The sequence below is a fragment of the Ostrinia furnacalis genome, unplaced genomic scaffold (genome assembly GCF_004193835.3).
Source record: "Ostrinia furnacalis isolate ACB-3 unplaced genomic scaffold, ASM419383v2 OfSCF4659, whole genome shotgun sequence".
Lineage (NCBI taxonomy): Eukaryota > Metazoa > Arthropoda > Insecta > Lepidoptera > Crambidae > Ostrinia > Ostrinia furnacalis.
The window spans coordinates 299,464-318,442 of NW_021134898.1; the positions used below are offsets into that span (position 1 = coordinate 299,464).

At 33.0% G+C, this 18,979-nt stretch overlaps 3 protein-coding genes across 4 annotated transcripts in view; 2 read left to right on the forward strand and 1 right to left on the reverse strand.

Moving 5' to 3' along the window:
* gas2 (growth arrest-specific protein 2) overlaps positions 1–18,979 on the reverse strand; it is a 452,494-nt gene that overhangs the window by 235,350 nt on the left and 198,165 nt on the right. The gene's annotated exons all lie outside the window — the stretch shown is intronic.
* Positions 384–1,495, forward strand: LOC114359798 (chymotrypsin-like elastase family member 2A). The gene is made up of 2 exons (XM_028314303.1): positions 384–504; positions 754–1,495. Exons 1-2 carry the CDS (start codon positions 384–386, stop codon positions 858–860), a joined length of 228 nt encoding a protein of 75 aa, XP_028170104.1. The 3' UTR covers positions 861–1,495.
* The window catches only part of LOC114359799 (putative vitellogenin receptor), a 47,745-nt gene continuing 44,644 nt past the window's right edge, over positions 15,879–18,979 (forward strand). Inside the window, exon 1 of the mRNA XM_028314304.1 lies at positions 15,879–15,899. Coding sequence (XP_028170105.1) covers positions 15,879–15,899 — 21 coding nt within the window. The remainder of the gene's footprint in view (positions 15,900–18,979) is intronic.

Sequence of the window (18,979 nt, forward strand, 5' to 3'; positions counted from 1 at the left end):
CACTCACTGATAAGACGTCCACTGCTGAACTTAGGCCTCCTTCAATGATTTCCACAAAGGCCGGTTGGTAGGTACCTGCGTCCAGCGCCTTCCTGCTACCTTTATGGCTGGTTTTAGAATCACGCTGACGCACTCTGACCGTGAGCCGAAATGTATGAAGCGTCGGCGCCGAGCGATCAGCGTCACTCAGGAACGTTCCCTTCAATTACATACATATTGATCTGTCAGCGCCGACGCGATCAGCGAGCGATCAGCGCGATTCTAAAACCAGCCTATGAGTTTTGAGGGAGTAAGATCAGTGGCGGATTTACAGATTTGCCGCCTGAAAAGCGCAAGGTGGACCGACGACGTGTATAATTTTGTTTTTTGTTAATTTAATCAATATGTTCCTCCAGGGTGACAGCGGCGGTCCCCTGACGAAGGTGGATGTAGATGGCAAGCCTACCATGATCGGCGTCGTCAGCTTTGGATCCACTGCGGGTTGCAACAGCCCTTGGCCTTCAGGTAAGCGAGCCACACATAATGGGGTTTGGATTCTGCTGCATGAATGATGGGGAAACCGCAGTTTCGTGTTTTTGGTAGAGCCAGTAGAGGCGAGAAAATAAGCTAATAGAATACTTTATTGCATGCCACGTAAACATACAGACTTAAAAAGAAAATACAAAATCGAAACGCCACAGTTTCTATCTTGTATTTTCTTCGAGAAAACCCAAGGAAAACAGCTGTTAACATTAAAATAATTATTTTTTCCAGCGTACGTGCGCCCCGGCCACTACCACGACTGGTACGTGTCGGTGACCGGCATCAACTTCGACTGGAAAACCGAGGACCTGATTCCCGTAACAGAGGAATCTTCCTAGGAAGACTCGTTCTTAAGTCCGGTCGCCGAGCGTCTAGAATTTCGTCCAATGACCCCAAGCTACCCATCCTTATCGCTCGCGCGTAATTTATATTGCTGTCGCAGCAGTGTTAGTGCTGTGCAATGGACGAAATTCTACGTGCTCGGCGACCGGACTCTAGGCACTCTCTGAAGACGCAGCGATGGCGCCCATCTTCGTCATGCTTAAATTGATTAAAACCGACTCGCAAAAAATAAGCACTAAAATAGAAAAATACATACATAGAAAAAAACATAACACTTCAACGGAGAACCTCTTCCTTTTGTTGAAGTAGGTAAAAAAATAGTGTTTCAAGAGTATTTTGTCTGTTGCAAAAAGTAACCGTAAGCTTTTCCACCAATAAATTAATTTTTAACATACCCTCTTAAGTTTTCATGAAATAATTTTTAGTTTCCTACATAAATAGTAGAAGATAGCATGTTATAGTAGTAGGCTATAAAACCATGGTTCGTTTTGCTACTAGGGGTGAATGAAAAAAAAACGGTAGTTAGTAGAAATTCTTGTTTATTTCATTATAAACTAAAATGTTCACATTAAGATCACATCTTAAGTATACATAGGTACATTCTCAAATGCGGTGTAAATAAATACATACATCCAATTAATTTAAGTCCTAGACTAGAAGAGTACATGATTGTTATTATGACCGTAAATAAATTATACAACTTATTTTATAAATATGAGATGTGAGACAAATTGGAATTAAGTGCGAATTACACACAAAATAATGCATTCTTTAGTACATTTTTAAATATTTTCAGCATTTATTTTAAAGTAAAGGTAGGTTAGTAGTGAATAGCTACAGTTTGAAATTTGTAAGTACAGCCAGCCTCTAAATAAATGCCTTGCTCGAAGCATTAGTTGTAGAGTTGATGAGTTCAATCAAATCAATACGTTTTAACTAAAGGCCTAAAGTAGAGTGCCGACTCTTGCATTTAGCCTCCTTTTCTTCTAATAATAACGGTATATTAAACTGGTATTTTAAACACTATTGCCTCAATTTTGTACATTTACATTGATTGCGTAGTACCAAAGATTATTCGAACGTTGAGTACTGATACCGCAGTGGATAATGAGCACATTCACACTAACATAGTTCATTCAATCGCACGTCACTGCGTTACACTGCGTATGTAGTGGTGTTGTACGTACACACGACCACACAGTTAACTATCCATTTCCGTTTTCGCTCTCGCTCTAATCAAATGGCGATTCTTTGCGATAGAACGAAATGACATGACTAGCAATGGGCAGTTAACACTGTTGCCGATAGTACATTACTTGCAACCTGGTATGCGAACGAATAGTAGCACTGAATGCGATGTGTGCATGACACACACTCTTCGCGACGTAGTTTTTATTTTGATTACTTTGTGTGTGAATTTGTAATGCGACACTGGGTTTCGAACTCAGCGCATTAGTTGGCATCTCTCTAGATCTCTTGAAGACGTATCACTATCCCCTCTCTGATATCACTGTCATTAAAATAGCAAGACACGGGTGTTAACGCGACGTTTATGAATGAGTTACATTATGCTATGCCGCAGCCGTGGTCACAACCAGTCTGCTTGTGACCACGGCTGCAGCATACCAGGCGAAACGTCAAGCCGTGAGTACATAATGTAACTTATTCATAAACGTCGCGTTCAAGGCTGATTTACATGTATTATGTAGATAAGTATTAAGTAGGCAACTAAATTTTAACTTGATCTTTCTGTCAAGTTGGTGTGCTGGGCTTGTCACTTGACACGTTTTGACAAGCAGTTTCATAGTAAACAAGAGCTTGATGTTTGAAATTAAGGTAAAATTTAGCTAAGATGCAATTTGATCACTTAAAAATTTAGTTAAATACTTAACGATATAATACGTGCAACTCAACCTTAAGACCCGTGTCTTTCTATTTTAGTTGAAATGGAACGCGAAAGTTTATTATATTTCACTGTCACTATCCACCACAGTCTATCTCTCCGGCTCCTCTTCCTTCATTAAAGGAACAGGCTTGCAGTCGAAGACCCTCGTCAGGAGCTCCTGACAGGATTTCCTTTCTTCCTCATGGAGCAGCGTGTCTTCTAGCACCTTCCTGAGGCCGAGACTAGGGTCCGAGCACTGGGCCAGGACTCGCCGGTCCAAGTCGCTGGTCAGGACATCGAGGACGCTAAGGAGATGTTCCGTGGCCTCGTCGCGGCCGGACCTGATTTGCTCTGTGACGGTTTGGACGAGATTCTGTGCGATGAATTGTTCTGGAACAAAAATTTACAAAATTAATTGTGTCATTCATAAATGTTAAAAATTTATGAAAGGTGATTTATGACAAGGGCGAATAGAAAATAAAAGAAGTTTCATAAATTATTTCAAGTTAACCCATGGAACAGAGAGCAGAAATAACAGGAGTAGCAGCGCGCGTTTATTTCCATACAAAAAAATTTCGCCATTTCCTGAGGGGGACGAGGTAATGACATTTGTGTAACAGCTGATGGCGCTGAGACACTATCGATATTTTTGTCGATGAGAATCATTGCTCTATGGTTCATAGTCTATGGCTCGTTTAAAAAAATGATATGAATTAATTTATTATCCTATGGGAGATTCAATATTTCAGATCTCTATTTAAAGGAAAATACGCAAAAGTTTGGCATTTCTTCCCTAGCACGAATACGAATTGTGAAAGTTAAGAGTTATATGAAAAAAACTAAAAAGTCATTTATATAGGCTCTTAAANAAGAAATGATGAAAAGTAAATCTTACCGTACACCACATGCCGCAGAGAGCCAAACTGGCACTCTAAAAATTTTGCCATCTTGGCTGTAAAAAGCAAGACACAATTAGTTTCCGAAATGTTTATAAGTGTAGGGAAAAATGATTCTTGAAAACCACTCAGTAGTTCACTCAGTAAAAACTTATAAAATACAAGTTTCTAAGGCACGTTTCACTTGTTGTTCACCCGTTGGTTCACAATACTGGAATGATAAAGTAAACTTACCATCTTAACCCTTATTCAAATAAAGATAGATATATTACCACTTCGTTTACTTTTAAAAAAGGATCCTAATATTCGATATGGTAATACTTAAAGATATCGTGGTCACTCATTTATATTTTTAAATAGATTTTTTTACTTATCTATGCCATTTTATAACTTTTCAACGTCATTTGTCACTGTCAGGTAATGTCAAAGTCAATCAAACGGTTTTGTTGTCAAAAATTTCAAGTTTTTAGCGCGCGTTTTTGGTATTTTTGAAACTTTCTTCAACGAAAATTCTGATAAGTGTTTTTTCGATTCAAATTCCTAAACTATAACATTTATTGTATAATCTCACTTATAGGCAGCGTCTGCAATTGATTTATTCATATAATTTAGACATTTTAAAGAAGTGGTAAATAGTTTACCACTGTCCGATCCCGTCATGACAAAAGTTTGATGATTTATAAAAAAACGGTTGTTTTTTGTATGTGCACAAATAAAACTAAATAAATATTTTGAGAAATTTTAAGTTTTTTTTGTATTAACGTTTTGACGTTACGTAATTAGTGAATTGTTAGTTTCAGACTCAAGATAAGAATAATCATTGTAAGCATAATAACTAATATTAATAAATATATTTTTTATAAAAACAATAAAAAAATTTCATTCCCAAAATATTTAATAAAATATAGGTAGAACCAAGAGGAAGTCACTAGTCAAGAACCAAAAACAAACCAAGACGGACAATGGTAACTATTTTACCACCAACATTTAATAATTGGTAGGCATGAATGGATAATGGTAAATTATTTACCACCCAAAAAACTACCCCTTCCCCTATTTTTTTATTAATTTTGATCAAAAATATGAAATAAGTGACCCACAATTACCCAAAATCCACTTCAACTTTGTAAAAAAAATGCATACCAGCTCGCATTTGAATAAGGGTTAAACTTGTTATGATGTAATTAGTTAATTAAATATCACGCAAATTAGCGTTAAGTATCATTATCGATTAAGTTCGTTAATGTTCGCTTGAATATAAATATTGTTAATGACATAAGCAATTAACAAATCACCTAATTAGCAATGATTAAAAAATAGTAATTAGAAGATTAAATACCGAAGTAAAACCAAGTGTCTGAGTGAATAATAAAATTCAAACTCAGTCCAAAACACCCAAATAGGTAAAGCCAAATAGGTCTTGTGTACCTGTACCTAAAATAAAATATCTTACCCTGTCGGTATGGTACGCGCTCGTTAAGCCGGTACCCCCCACTAAAAGAGGGGCCTTCCCCTATCCACCACCCGGGGGATTTGCTCGATGGGTGACTGGTAACACCACTCGGGATCCAGATAAAAAAATTGCCGAAAAAAATGAAAAAACAATTAAAAAATCTAAAACACCTTAACCTGCCAGTATGGTACGCGCCGGTCAAGCCGGTACCCCCCATTAAAAGGGGGGCCTTCCCCTATCCACCACCCGGGGGACGCGCCCGATGGGTGACTGGTAACACCACACGGGATCCAGCTAACAAAAAAAAAAAAAACAAAAAATCACAAAACAATTGAAAAAAAAATGCTGGATTTAAGAAAAATAGTTTTAGAAACGGACAAATTGATTTATTATTTCGATTAAGTAGACTGTTTTGTATTTTTTCATTTATACAACTTGAAATTACGACGCAAAACATTTTTTGTCATTTGATTGTTGATCCGTAAAAGTTTCTTTTTTACGGATCCATTATTCAAAATTATTTTCCCTATTAATTGAACTTACATTTTTACCTATACCTAAGAGTATGTTGAAATTTAACACAATCATCACAAATAAAAAAAAATACTTTAACAGACGAAAACAAAAACCGATATAAAAAACGACCTGTGATTGTTTTCCCAACGAAAACCCGATACCTGGAACGTTAACGAATTAGACCAGTACCTCTAGTAGGAAAAACTTTCGAGTTCGTTTCGTTGCGTATTCAAAGTGTCATCGAAAAATTTTGTATGAAAAATTAAACAGCGCCCCCTATATTATAGCCGCCCTAGGGGGCGCTGTTTAATTTTTCATACAAAATTTTTCGATGACACTTTGAATACGCAACGAAACGAACTCGAAAGTTTTTCGTACTAGAGGTACAGGTTGTCAAATCTAATAATCGACTGACCAGTCGATTACCAGATTTTACAACCAGGCCTATTTCACTGACGATTCAAGAATCAAGTTTAAGAAAGACCTAAAGAAAGAAAGAAAAAGAAACTATGACCATACACAAAAATACGACGCTGGACAATTTTTTTGACATAGTCATTTCATTTTTAGTTTTAGGAAGACGTTAATTTAAGCCACAACATAACATTTTTTTGTGAAACATATTTTAGCATATTTTGAGTTTTAATTTTAATACTATTAGGTACTTCAAGTAAACCTGAAGGGTAAAATTTGTACAAAAACTGTAACTAAAACCATGCGACCTGTGATATTTTTTACCAACGAAAACTCGACTTCTAAAACCTCAATAAGTAATAGATCAGGTTGCTAAATCCAATAATCGACTGAACAGACGATTACCAGATTTGTCAACCAGGTCCATTTTATCAACGATTCAGAAATCGAGGATACAAAAGACGCAGATATTTCACCTAGAATTAAAGAAATAATAATAATAAAAAAACAACTATTATAAACATAAAATAATTCATCAATTCCAAATTTGAATTGAAATTAAGTCTTGTCTTAAGACACACAAGTCAAAAATGACAACAAAACAGTTTGTTTTAAAATTTCATAAATTTAGGTAAATAGTCTATTTTATCAATGATTCAGCAATTAGAGGCTACAAATGAAGCAGATGATCATCATTAGATTTAAAGAAAAAACATTATTTTTTCCTTTGCTTTCGCGATTTGCGTTTAGCCACAACGGTGTGCATCACAATTATAATATAGAAAAAATTTAAGTCATCAATTCCATATTTGAATTGAAATTAATTCTCTTCTAGACACACAAGTCAAAAATAACAACAAACTGTTGTTTAATACCTGTGAAAAAGAAATAAAACTAAAATATCTACCCGTGATATTTTACCCAACGAAAACTCGACTTCTGAAACCTCAATAAGTAATAGATCAGGTTGCTAAATCTAATAATCGACTGAACAGACGATTACCAGATTTCACAATCAGATCCATTTTATCAACGCTTCATAAATCGAGGCTACAAAAGACGAAGATAATTTTATTATAATCACCTAGATAAAAAGAAAAAAAAAACATTTTTATGAAAAAAATATAAGTCATCAATTACATTTTTGAATTGAAATTAGGTCTTAGTTTAATGCCCGTTTTCACCATCAATCCCTAATTTTTAAGTGACCCCTATGGTAACACATAACAGGAATTTTGTTTTCAAAGGGGTCACTTAAAAATTAGGGATCGATGGTGAAAACGGGCATAAGACACATAGTTAAGTTAATTTTAATAAAAACCTGGCTAAAAGAATTTAAAATCAAAATCTCGACCCAACGAAATCCCAATTTCTAAAGCATCAATAAGCCATAGCGGATTACAAGTTTTTACAACTAGGCCCATTTTATAAATGATTCAGAAATCGATCGTACAAAAGACATAGATATTCCCACATAGATAAAAAAAAAAACAAAAAAAGATTTATTTTTTTTATAGAAAAATAATTAAAAGTATCAAGTTATCAATTTCATAATTTGAAATTAAGTTTAAACTTAAGACACGGATATTAAAAATTATAATAAGTTCTGTAGAGAGTTCTGTAGATAAAATGTTACTTAAAAAGGAATAAAAACAAATATCAACCCGTGATATTTTGCCCAACGAAGTCCCGATTTTTAAAATATCAATAAGTCATAGACCAGATTGTAAAATCTCATAATCGACCGAATAGTCGATTACAAGGTTTTACAACTAGACCCATTTTATTAATTATTCAGAAAATCGATCGTACAAAAGACGCAGAATATATTTTCATCTAAATTAAAAAATATATATATTTATATGTCTTAAATTACCAACTTCTTTTTCGATAGAAAGCAATTGGTTTTGAAATTATTATTTAATTTATTGAACAATTAAAATGATTAACCCTGGATTATTTTATAATTTTTAACAACGTATCAAAAATACTAAAATACAACAAACCTATTCCAAACCGAATAAAAAACGATAAAAACAAAACCTAACAAATACCAGCCAAAAGCCTGGTTTCCTAACAACACAACCCCACCTCCCGCCAGTATGGTACGCGCCGGTCAAGCCGGTACCCCCCATTAAGGGGGGCCTTCCCCTATCCACCACCCGGGGGACGCGCCCGATGGGTGACTGGTAACACCACACGGGACCTACCTACCCAATTTAACAAAAAAATACGAAAATAAATGAGTTGAAAGAAAATAAACTGAAAAAAAATTATTTTAAAACAAAAAAAATAACATGATTATGAAAATAATCAAAGTTGGGTTAGTTATTTGAAATCCTAAAAAGGAAACGAAAAAAACAAAGGTTTACACAAATTAATACAAATGCGAGAATTGAATTTGATCATTTTGGTGGTTATTAAACCATTTTCAATAATTAAGTACTTAGTCGTGGAATTCAATAATTAAGATGGCAACTAGAAAGAAGCTGCCGACAATCAGTTGGATGATACGAAGACATTTTGTGCAATAAATAGCAGACAAATGTAGAGATCTTAAAATTGACGAAAATAATGGCTAATCAAAACTTAGTCGAAGAAGAATGTAAGTAAAACATCTTACTCAGAGTTTTCCAATAGCTTCTTTGCTTTGGTTGCATTTTGGTCAGTTGATGAACAAGTTGTGTTGACTGGGGTTCATTCTAAAACAATCATAGACGAATTCATTATTAGATCCGGGGCATAGAAAATAATATGTAATGCAGTTTGTAAATCATAAGTCACGATGAATGAAGGAGCGAAGACAGAAGGGGAAAAATTTAAAGGGAGATACCAAGACACAAGTAGAACAAAGAAGAAAAGGAATATCCAGTAAAACAGAAGAATGTGCTGAAGGAAACAAAGTAATAACATCTTACTCGGTTATTTGTCACCTGAGCCTGCAAAATTTCCATCGGATTTGGAACTGGAGTCGTCTGAGCTCCACCCTGAAACAAAACCACCGTAGCAATTTTAATAAAGTTCATTACATTAATTTTCAAAAATAAGAAACTCTTAAAAACTTACTTAAATAGTTCACGTGTTAAAACACAAAAATATTGAAGAAGTTAATGTCAATTATTACGTTAAATTGAAATGAAATGAAACAAAGTTTGTTAAACAAATATACGAGTATATTCACAAGAATATTAAACAAATAGAAATGTTGATGATGTCATGTCATTCGCAGCCGAACCCCTGAAACAAAACCACTAAAAATTATTAAATTAATGAAGTATATATTTTTATCATTTTGACATTCAGTAAAGTGTCTATAAAAGTGTTATTTACAAAAGTTACTCACAATGCAGTCCTGATACAGGAATGATGGCTGAAGAAGAAATTCATGAAGAAATTGCAGCAAACCGTACAAATATTAACTTCATCCTGAAACAAAACCACTAAAGGAATTAGTAAAGACGAAATAAAACGTATTATAGGTGAGTTGACTAATAGAAGAGATTTCTTCTTTTCGTGTCGACAACAAACCTACACAGTGTCAGCCCAAAACTCCGCCACAAGAGTGGCGTTGTCAGTAGCACTCATCAAATCCTCCTGAGTGCAGTTGCTTGGGCACTCAGGGCATGACATCAGGTGCCTTATCGACTATAATAGAAGAGATAATTATTGTAAAAGCACATACTCAACTAGATGGTGATGAGGATGCTGATGACAATGATAAATCTGATGATGCTGATGACGACGATGATGATGCTGATGTCGATGATGATGATGCCGATGGTGATGACGATGATAGTGATGGTTCCGATGCTGATGACGATGACGATGATGATGCTGATGACGTTGATGATGCTGATGACGACGATGATGATGCTGATGTCGATGATGATGCTGATACCGATGGTGATGCTGATACCGATGGTGATGACGATGATGGTGACGATGACCATGATGATGCTGATGCTGATGACAATGATGACGAAGATGATATTGCTGATGATGCTGATGATGATGATGCCGATGCTGTTGATGCCAATGCTGCTGATGACGAAGATGATGCTGATGATGAAGATAATGATGATTATGATGACGATGATGCTGATGATGATGCTGATGGCGTTGACGATGCTGATGACGACAATGATGATGTTATTAATCCAAATGGCCAATGTCAATGATCTAATCCTGAAACAAAACCACTAATGAAATTAGTAAAAACTATTAAACAAATATTTTAACACTAATTTGTTAAAAATATGTAGCTAGTAAAACTATACTTTGCTACAAAAAATAAATTGTTGACTTATCTTTTTGTTGACTCAAGTGATGATGATGATGATGAAAACAGTGGTGATGATGATGAGTGTGATGTATATTAGTCATTCTTATATTCTGAAACAAAACCACTAATTAGTATTTAATTCGTATCAAACATGAATTTAAATAAGTTAAAGTAAAACTATGGACTTAGCCGATTTCTTTCCGCTGGCTCACGTCATGAGGTTGATGATGATGACATCAGTTATTCCCACAATGTCGCTTCTTATTCTGAAACAAAACTAAAGGAATTAGTAAAGACGAAATAGAACGTATTATACGAAATGATGTTAACAATAGTAAAGACATTATAAAGCACATAATCATCTAGAAAAAAAAGTCATTGTTAAATGATGCTGATGCCGATGATGATGCAGATGACGATTATGAAGATGATGATGTTGCTGACGATGATGATGATGATGCTGATGATGATGCCAATGACGATGATGATGCTGATGACGATGATGATACTGATGCCGACGATGATGATGCTGATGACGATTATGCTGCTGATGACGATGATAATGCTAATGACGATGCTGATGCTGAAGACGATGATGCTGTTGATGACATTGCTGATGTTATTAATCCAAATGGCCACTGTCAATGATCTAATCCTGAAACAAAACCACTAAAGAAATTAGAACATTGTTCATAAAAAACAAACAAATCAAAGTAAAAAAGATGAAAATGGAGTTGTACTTACCGACATGTAGATTGAAGGTGGATTTTAAGGAAATTTAACCGCGAAATGGAGTTAAGTTGATCTGACACAAAACCACTAAGATCATTAGAAAATACATAACATAATTATAATTAATCAAAGTTGTTAAAAATATTAAAAAAGACAAGTTATAATAAAATAAGTAAACGCTTTGAAGCAAAATTTACTCACCATGAAAATTAAGATGATGACGATGATAGTAATGATGGTAAGGACGATGATGATGACGATGATGATGATAATGTTGATAATGTTGATGATGATGATGATGCTGATGCTGGTGCTAATGATGCTGATGACGATGATGACGATGCTGATGATGATGATGATGATGGTAATGATGACGATGATGCTTATAATGCTGAAGGCGATGATGATGCTGATGACATTGATGATGTTATTGATCTGAATGGCCACTGTCAATGATCTAATCCTGAAACAAAACCACTAAAGAAATTAGAACATTGTTCATAAAAAATACAAATCAAAGTAAAAATTTATGAAAATGGAATTGTACTTACCGATATGTACATTTAAGTTGGATTATAAGATGCAAATACCACGAAATAATGGCGTTAAATTAATCCTGAAACAAAACCACTAAGATGATCAGAAAAGATTACACAAATATTTTAAGACAAGTTACAATACTATAAGTAAACGCTTTGAAGCAAAATTTACTCACCATGAAAATTAAGATGATGACGATGATAGTAATGATGGTAAGGACGATGATGATGATGCTGATGACGACGATTATGCTGCTGATGACAATGATGTTGTTGATGGCGATGATGATGCCGATGGCGATGATGATGATGGTAATGATGACGATGATGCTGATGACGATGATGATGCTGATGACGATGATGATGCTGATGACGATGATATTGCTGATGACGATGATGTTGCTGATGACGATGATGTTGCTGATGACGATGATGTTGCTGATGACGATGATGATGTTGATGTCGATGACGATGATGATGCTGATGACGATGATGTTGCTGATTGCGATGATGATGATGTTATTAATATAGATGGCCACTGTCATTGATCTTATCCTGAAACAAAACTACTAAAGTAATTAGTACATCATCGTTCATAAAAAAATACAAAATCAAAGTAAAAATTTACTTTTTACTTTGATTTACTTTATTTTTATTATTTTTATTTTTCTTATTTTTTTTTTACTTTTTATTTTGTTTTACTTTTTAAATAATAAAGTTATAATGATAAAAAAAGATGAAAATGGAATTGTACTTACCTACATGTAGATTGAAGGTGGATTTTAAGGTGGTTTTACCGCAAAATGGAGTTAAGTTGATACTGATACGTTAGAAAAGATTCATAATCAAAGTTGTTAAAAATATTAATAAAGACAAGTTATAATAAAATAAGTAAACGCTTTGAAGCAAAATTTACTCACCATGAAAATTACGATGATAGTAATGATGGTAAGGACGATGTTGATGATGATGATGATGATGATGATGATGATGATGATGATGATGATGATGATGATGCTGGTGCTAATGATGCTGATGACAATGATGATGCTGATGACGATGACGATGATGACGATGATGATGGTAATGATGACGATGGTGCTGATGATGCTAATGGCGAAGATGATGCTGATGCCGATGATAATGCTGGCCACTGTCATTAATCCAGATGGCCACTGTCAATGATCTTATCCTGAAACAAAACCACTAAAGAAATTAGAACATCGTTCATAAAAAAAGTATTTTTATGATTTTTATTTTTCTTATTTTTTTTTTACTTTTTATTTTGTTTTACTTTTTAAATAATAAAGTTATTATGATAAAAAAGATGAATATAAAAAAGACAAGTTACATTAATGTAAAACGCTTAGTATCAAAATTTACTCACCATGAAGATTTATAAAAGGTTATAATAGAAAAATTCATTTAGGTAGTTGAATCATGTCGACGCGGAATAACGTAGCTTAATCTGAAACAAAACCACTAGAAACTAGTTAATAAATAATTTTAAAGTTAAAAAGCACATTGAAATATTTATAAGTGGATCATAGCTAAGTACGAATCAGTTGAAAATGTTTTACTTATCTTGTAGTCGGTAGCGATGAAGACGAAAGTGTGTTTTGTAGAAGCGTTGATCACAGGCTCAATTTTGTCTTCATTCTGAAACAAAACCACTAAAATTGTTTAGTAAAAACATTATAGAAATAGGAATTAAATTATAGAATAAAACTTTAAGGAAATCAAATCAATTACTTATCTGTCACTCAGAAGTCAAGTCAAGGATGAAAATGATGTAATAGAAGACGAATTAGTATGGGTTGAAATACTGGTATCAAGAAAGCCTTCTTGGTACTTTGGAGAATTGCAATTGTAAAACATAATGCTCTCCAAAATTAAACTTATCCTGAAACAAAACCACTAAATAAATTAGTAACACATTTTGGAATCAACATTCAAGAAATAACTCGCAAAAAAGGATACAAAATAATTACATTTTTGAAATTGCTATGATTGGTTTCATTACTTATCTTTTTTTGTTAGACGCCGGGTGATGATGCTAATGATGATGATGGGAATGATGATGATGAGAGTAAAGGCTGGTGGTAATCAGTCTCCCGAAGTTGAAACTGATCCTGAAACAAAACCACTAAACTAATTAGAAGAAGTTTTCACAGTATAAAATTTAAAATTAAGATTATTGTAGAGATTATTGAATCAAAGAGTGTACTTACACGATTCAAGAAAAAAAGTTCTTACCATTTTACACTTGCTAGAAAAAAGTGATGGTCTGCCAATAAGTGATGAAATTCATGATAAGATCCAAATTATGATTCATCTTGAAATAAAACCATTAAAATATCGAAAGGGACGAGGAAGTAAAATCATACACAAAAATAAGCAACGAAGAAATTAATAAATTGTAAGTTTTCAATGGACAAATATTCCATATTCGCAACAAACATTAGAAATTAAAAAATCGTGCTCGGAAAAACCAAGCAAAAATAGTTGACCAAAAAATGAATAATGACGGAATTAATACTAAGATTTCAAGGGACAAAAATGCCATTTCCGTAATTAACATTAAAAAATCAAAAAACGCATGCTTGGAAAGAAACGAAGCATAAATTAATATCGACGCAAAAGAAGATACATGATACATTCGCCATAAAAACCGTGAAAGTTAAAATGAAAACGCAAATAATTGTAATAAATAATTTTCGTAAAGAAAGGGACGAGGAAGCAAAATCATACATAAAAATAAGCAACGAAGAAATTAATAAATTGTAAGTTTTCAATGGACAAAAATTCCATTTCCGCAACAAACGTTAGAAATTAAAAAATCATGCTCGGAAAAACGAAGCAAAAATAATTGACGAAAAAATGAATAATGAAGGAATTAAAACTAAGATTTCAATGGACAAAAATGCCATTTCCGTAATAAACATAAAAAAATAAAAAATCTCATGTTTGGAAAGAAACGAAGCATTAAAAAATAAAACTCAAAAAAATTCGCCACAAAAACCGTGAAAGTTAATATAATAACGCAAATAATTGTAATTGTCGTAAAAAAATTAAGAAAAAGTAAAGTTAGTTAGTTACACGTAAGATACAAATTAAATTGAACAAAGAAAATGAATTAAAGCGAAAAATTCTCTATCTATAATTTCAAGAATAATCATAAGGAAAGTAGCTAATACGTAAAGAAACGTATATAACATATTGTATTCTTACTTGGACCGATTATCATGAACACTTTACTATGCTAAGATACGTTGTTTCAGTTGACACTCTTATTTCATGAGAATGCTGTTAAAAACGCCACAAATTGTTCATTAATAAAATAAGTATTGAAATATTTAGTCGATAACGTTAAAAGTTCTTAAAACACCAAAAAACACTTAACAGTAAAACAACGCCAGCTTACGAATGAAACGAAAAAAATTATGTTATAAAATAAAGAAAACTGAGATGTAGTTGAAACCGATTGAATGAAAAACTCAAGCGCACGCATTAAACTTAACTAAAGTATGTATTAAAGAAATAAAGTATGTTAAAAATGGATATTAAGCCGTTTGAAAACTGCCGTATAAAAGGAAAACCAAACGTTTCAAACCAAAAATTAATTTAAATAGATTCTATTCCAGCAAGAGCAAAGGCTCTTAGAATAGAGACGAATTTTAATACTTAAAAATATGCAACAATTTAATTAATAAACCAAAAAGTTAAGGAATGCCGTTCAAAAGAATTTTAAAGAGTTTTTAGATCCATAAGAGGGATTTTAATACAACCGCCGTAATTTTCGTAATTTTAAACCAAAAAAGTAACGAATTCCGTTTAAAATGAATTTAAAGAGGTCCTTGACCCGCGAGAGCAAAGGCTCTAAGAGAGAGATGAATTTTAGAACTAAAATACGTAGTAATATTATTTTAAATCAAAAAAATTAAGAAAGCCGTTTAAAATTAATTTAAAGAAGTCCTAGACTCGCGAGAGCAAAGGCTCTTAAACTGAATTTTAATCGCAGTATTTTACAAAGGAAGAACAAATAAAAACACACAGTAGCTACTCACCAGAAATACTCCAATGTCCAAATTTCCAGCACCACTTACACTTCACTGAATTGAGGAACTTTTGTAGATGGAAAATACTTGAGCCGCGTGATACTGCGGCGACTGCCGAAAACACACTGATTTAAAGGCAAACTAAGAGAAGGGTAGCCGTGACTCTACCACCGGATTAAGAGCGGGGGCAGCTCAACACTGAGACGTAGCAAATGAGTTTAATAGACAAATACCACGAAATGAGACTCAACACCACAAAGGTAACTTTGAAATTAACGGACAACATATTTTTACAAGACCGTAATATAACGTCGAAAACTCACGGAAGATCTTTTCACACTGACGATATCACAAATTCGTTGAAATAATATCAACGAATTATGGACCACGTAACGTCCAACACCCACGAAAGATTTATGCACACTGACTATAGCACAATTACGTCGAAATAATAAATTATTATCCACGAATTGTAATAGTAAGATTACTACTTCTACTGGTTGAACAACTCTACAAGTAGAGACGTCTGACCCGTAAGAGCGCTGATCGCATACTGACTCTCTGCAGCGCTGCGGGGCTATTTATACGCGCGCGCGGCGCCCGCGCAAAGATGGCGGTGTGGTCACGTGGCTCACCGCTCGCTTAGGCTTGTAGGTAATTATGGACTCTACGTCTGAGTGCATTCGGTTTATTTTAAATTATTAATTTTTTTTCACCCATGTGCACGTTGTATTTTTTGAATAACTGAAAAGTAAAGGCTTAAGTTTGTTTGTGGTATTTTGAATATTTGAATTTATTTTGCGGTTGATATAAAATATTAATACTAGAATTTATAATGATTATACTAGAATTTTTAATGATAATGTGAAAAATTGTAGTCGTAACGGAAAATGCAAATGGTTTAAAAACGTTCTAAACCAATTGCTATTCAGTTTTCCTATCAAAATTAATGTGGGTCGAATGATGTATCATTTCATTAATTTAGACTACTAGCAGAACCTGCAGAACAAACCATATTGTTAAATTTTTAATTATGTAGTATAATTATTAGGTTGTTTACTTTCAAAAATATAATATAATCATTGATATAACATAGGAACAAACTATAGTTTAAGTGAATCTATATTTTATTTATAAGAATCCGAATTGCTTATGCTTATTAAAAATAATCGAAATATTAAAAGTCTATGTTAAACCAAAGGATAAAACTGTTAAATAAGTAGGTCTACTAAATGTAGGAAGGTACCTACATACATTAAATTTTGTTCATGTTTATAAGAAAAGTAAGTAGTTTGGATTTTGGATTAGGTAATTAAAATTATAACTAACGTGAACAGTACATTATAAACCAATTTTATATTTAGTATTAAACTTATGTGTAACTACGAAGTAGGCTAGTCCTTATTCTGTGGTCTAACTAAAGGTTGTCATAATTTCTCATTTAATAAAAACGATTAGGTATATTTTTTTACTAGTAATTACCTAAAATATCAACAGCTTCTACTGAAGCTGGAATAAAAATCAGAATTTTCAGTTATTTCAGCAAGTTAGGTCATCAGTCTATTTAGCAAAGCAGAACGCATGTACCCATATTATTTTTTTCATTTTAACGAAGTATTATTACCTCACGTCTCTATCTCAGAGAGAAATTAAAAAGCAAAAGCCCGACCAGAATAAACCTACATTTTTGTTGCAATATCATTCATATTTGTATAATCATATGATATTATAGTATACAGTGTGAGTCACGTTAAAGTGTACATAAGTATATCCTGATAAAATAAAAACAGTAATAATGCTAAATAATAGGCAATACTAAAAAAATACATAAAATATACAAAAAAGGCCAACAAATAATAAAAAAAAAATACTTTTTGAAAAAAATCCGCTTAAAAATTCGTGTTTTTTTGGTTATTTGATAAATTTCTCCGAAAAATGCCCCTATAACCGGTAGTTTTTATTACTTTGTATTATTCTCTATCGTATTACCTTCGTAAACCGAAAAATCGCATGTCTCTATCCCTATCACAACGTTTGCAATGATCGTTTGAACTAAGCCTCTCCGGGCGCGCCATTCAACGCTTCGTTAACAACAAAACTGAAAATGGCTCTAGATTTGTAATTTTGATAAAGACAAGTTAGATTTGAAATAAAAACAAAAGATTTCGAAGTAAAATAAGCATTTTAGTTAAAATTAAAATTGTCTCTACCTGTAGCGGAGAAAAATGTGGTGGCAGGCCTTTGTTCAAACGATCATAGCAAATGTTGTGATAGGGATAGAGACATGCGATTTTTGGTTTTACAAAGATAATACGATAGAAAATAATACAAAGTAATAAAAACCACCTGTTATGGGGGCATTTTTTTGAGAAATTTATAAAATAACCAAAAAAACACGAATTTTTAAGCAGATTTTTTTCAAAAAGTATCATTTTTTATTATTTTTTGTGTATTTTATGTATTTTTTTAGTATTGCCTGTTATTTAGCATTATTACTGTTTTTATTTTATCAGAATATACTGCTTAGTTAAAAGTTATTACGTTTTCTTTACAATAAGTAATTTGAAGAAAAAAAATTCTATAAAAAATAAAAAAAAAATCTTAAAATTTTTTTGACCTCTTTTTTGTCGATAAAAATAGGTCTAGTTTCATCTATTTTCATATGTACACTTTAACGTGACTCACACTTTATATTATATGAATAAATAGTATTTTGGTAGATAATTGTATCATTTATAAATATACAAAATAATTAAATTCTTCCATGAAACCGCATACACCTGCATCAAACCATGTAGGGTCCTGTAAGCCATTAAAAACATTACTCTCCTTTATAGTACATATTCATTTTAACCTACTGCAGTGGTGTTTTTAATAACACGTGAATAACTAACACCGACAGGGTTAAACAATAAAGTCGTTAACATTCACAGAACTGCATGTAAACAATGAAAGAGATAGCAAATATTTTGCAAAGCTTAAAGGCTGTTGTGTGAAAGAGAGGGGTAAAAAGCTCGCAAGATAATGGTTTCTGAGAGATAAGGATTATAGCGCGTGGTATTTTGTAAACAATACATTTTTACTGATAACGTTGTGAAAGTTGTGCCACGTCAGTGGTTCCCAACATTTTCTGGACCAGAGGTGAAATTGTGTAAAGCAATCGTAATCATTTGACAGTTCATAACGTACATTATTCTGTCAAACGCTTTGTTTTACTGACTTTATCGTACGTTATGAACTGTCAAATGATTACAATTGATTTACACAATTCCACCTCAGGGACTACTTTGGTTTCTTTATAGTTCGCGGGGACCATTTAAAAAATCCTAAATAGGAAGAC

Excerpts from the sequence above, each read along its gene's own strand:
- LOC114359798 (XM_028314303.1), top strand. The coding sequence starts at position 384 with ATGTTCCTCCAGGGTGACAGCGGCGGTCCCCTGACGAAGGTGGATGTA. Across the intron at positions 505-753 it reads CAACAGCCCTTGGCCTTCAG|CGTACGTGCGCCCCGGCCAC; the intron begins GTAAGCGAGCCA and ends TATTTTTTCCAG.